Here is a 2,429-nt window from a genome sequence, read left to right on the forward strand (position 1 = left end):
ATTGTCTTGAGCATGAGTACGCTGAAAAGAACACTACGAAAGAAACGTTTGAGCAGGAGAAAGGGCCACGCTGACATACTTGAAGTTGCTCTGCTTATTGAGGACAAAATTAACTCAAATGGAGGACAGTATGGGTATCGATGGATGCATCTTCATTGTCGTAATCACGGGCTGAATGTACCCCGTGATATCGTACAGAATTTAATGAAAATCATAGACCCTATTGGCGTGGAACTACGTTTAACACGAAGATTGAGAAGGCGTCAATATAACGGAAAAGGTCCAAATTTCTTATGGCATATTGACTCGTACGACAAACTAAAAAGGTATGGGCTCTGCGTCAATGGTTGCATCGACGGATTTTCAAGATGCATCATGTGGCTAAATGTGTTTACCACCAGCAGTGATCCCAAGGTGATCGCAGGCTACTACATTGAAACGCTTCGTTCAAAAGGAGGTTGTCCTGTCTTGGTAAGAGGCGACAGGGGAACAGAAAATACCAACGTTGCTCAGATGCAAGAATTTCTATCAGAAAAACAATCATTCATTTATGGCAGAAGTACGGCAAACCAAAGAATAGAAATGTTTTGGAACTTTTTGCGGAGACAATGTTGTCAGTTTTTGATGGATTCATTGAGTTTTCCTGACGATGAAGCACTTTTCGATGGATATTTCATTGATAAGAATCTAGTGCAGTTCTGTTTCCTTCATCTTCTTCAGGTTAGTTTTCTTTATATAACCCAAGGTCTCTGTTAGATGCAATACCATAATCGAGAACTGTAAAGGAAGAATATACCTTGTCATGACGTTATCCCTGCACATTGTATTTCAATGTATCTGTACATTTGAGAATTAAATGATACCATATAGAAATCTAAGATGTAAGGCCTGTCCACAGGTAAATTAGAGGGTACTCTACTCATGCTGGATCCCTGTGGTTAATGTCTTCATTTGTCATTTGTAACTATGCTTTATATATTATATATATATACATGTATATATTGTTTTGTTATTTTAGGCAGACCTTGACGAAATGACCAAACTGTGAAACGCGCATCAAATCAGACCAACTAGAAATCAAAACTGCCCCCATGGACGCCCATTAGTTATGTATTCACTTCCACATATGTACAACTCTACCAGCTACTTACAGAACATCGACGAACAGAAAATCGATATCTGTGCTGAGGAGTGTATCTTCCGAGAAAATGCAAAATGTGATGAAAATATCGATGAACTCTGCCGAATCTATATGGACGAAAGGGGCTGGCAATTGCCACAGGATATATCTGAAGGCGTTTTGCTATACAGGAATTTAAAAAATGCCTTTTACAACGATCTTGATTTGTTTTAGTAGAATCGAGATGGAAGAAATCATCATTGCATTGACTTGAAATATGACTTGAACATAAACATATATAGTCTTTCAAGTTTGTCAGATTGAAAATAATATAAATTAAAACAGAACATTCGTCTTCTTTATTGTGACTCCAATAAGTTTTATTGAAGCACACTTATTACATGTATTCACAACAACGTATCGAGCAATTTCAGTCTACAGGCTAAACACCTAACAAAAAAACTGAATTCCCTGACTCCTTTTACATTAAAAGTAATATCAAACATAGAGAGATATAATGGTAAATAAACGGCAAAAGAATCCGAGACAATAATGAATAAACTGTTTTTAAGAAAAAAATCTTTACACTAACTTTCAAGACATTCAACGGTCAAGAAAGGTTAAAGTGAATTGAATTTCTTTCCCAGAAAAAGTGCAAGTTTAACACAAGTATAACAATACTTTTCAGCCAGAATCTACTTGATTCCTCATTGGCACAAAAACTGACCACGATTACTAAAGTAAATTACTTTCGCGATTGTTTAAAAAGTGATGGTTACACTGGCTATATAAGTTCCACTGGGGTTGCTACAAAAACGTGTCGTTCTTCCGACATGGTCTGTGTTCGAGTAGTATTGTGGTACTATTTTACAAATATATCACTTGAAACTTGTCGGTCAATTTTGAAATAGTATCAACTGGTCACTAGTAGGCATCCTAATACATGTAAGTCTGATGCACATACATTTATATACATGTAGATGCATAAATGCGCAAACGGTGCAATTGTCTTTAGGGGGAAAAAAACCTATATTATATCCATTACCCAGATATTATGGCTCAACACGTTGTCGAACTCGAATCGAAAGTCCATGAAGCTTTCATACATTTTTGGAATCTTCAAAATACATCCACACGTATGAGCAATTGGTCGTCTTTCCATTCCGCGCGAATTCTGCATGTATTTTTTCCGTTGTCAGCAGGTTGGAGCCAGTACAAAACCTCAGGAATAAACCAAGTTTTTCCCTATCCATATCATTCACATATCTTTTTAAGTGTTTTGCTGTCTCTAATTTGAGGGTGTCCATTG

General features: G+C 36.7%; 1 protein-coding gene across 1 annotated transcript; it reads left to right on the forward strand.

Annotated features, from left to right (window-relative positions):
* The first annotated feature begins 9 nt into the window (after window positions 1-9).
* LOC110441094 lies at window positions 10-1,073 on the forward strand. The gene is made up of 2 exons (XM_021484195.1): window positions 10-720; window positions 1,019-1,073. The coding sequence occupies exons 1-2, from the start codon at window positions 13-15 to the stop codon at window positions 1,046-1,048; spliced, it is 738 nt and encodes a 245-aa protein (XP_021339870.1). The 5' UTR covers window positions 10-12; the 3' UTR covers window positions 1,049-1,073.
* Window positions 1,074-2,429: the final 1,356 nt, after the last annotated feature.

Source organism: Mizuhopecten yessoensis, unplaced genomic scaffold, assembly GCF_002113885.1.
Source record: "Mizuhopecten yessoensis strain PY_sf001 unplaced genomic scaffold, ASM211388v2 scaffold715451, whole genome shotgun sequence".
Lineage (NCBI taxonomy): Eukaryota > Metazoa > Mollusca > Bivalvia > Pectinida > Pectinidae > Mizuhopecten > Mizuhopecten yessoensis.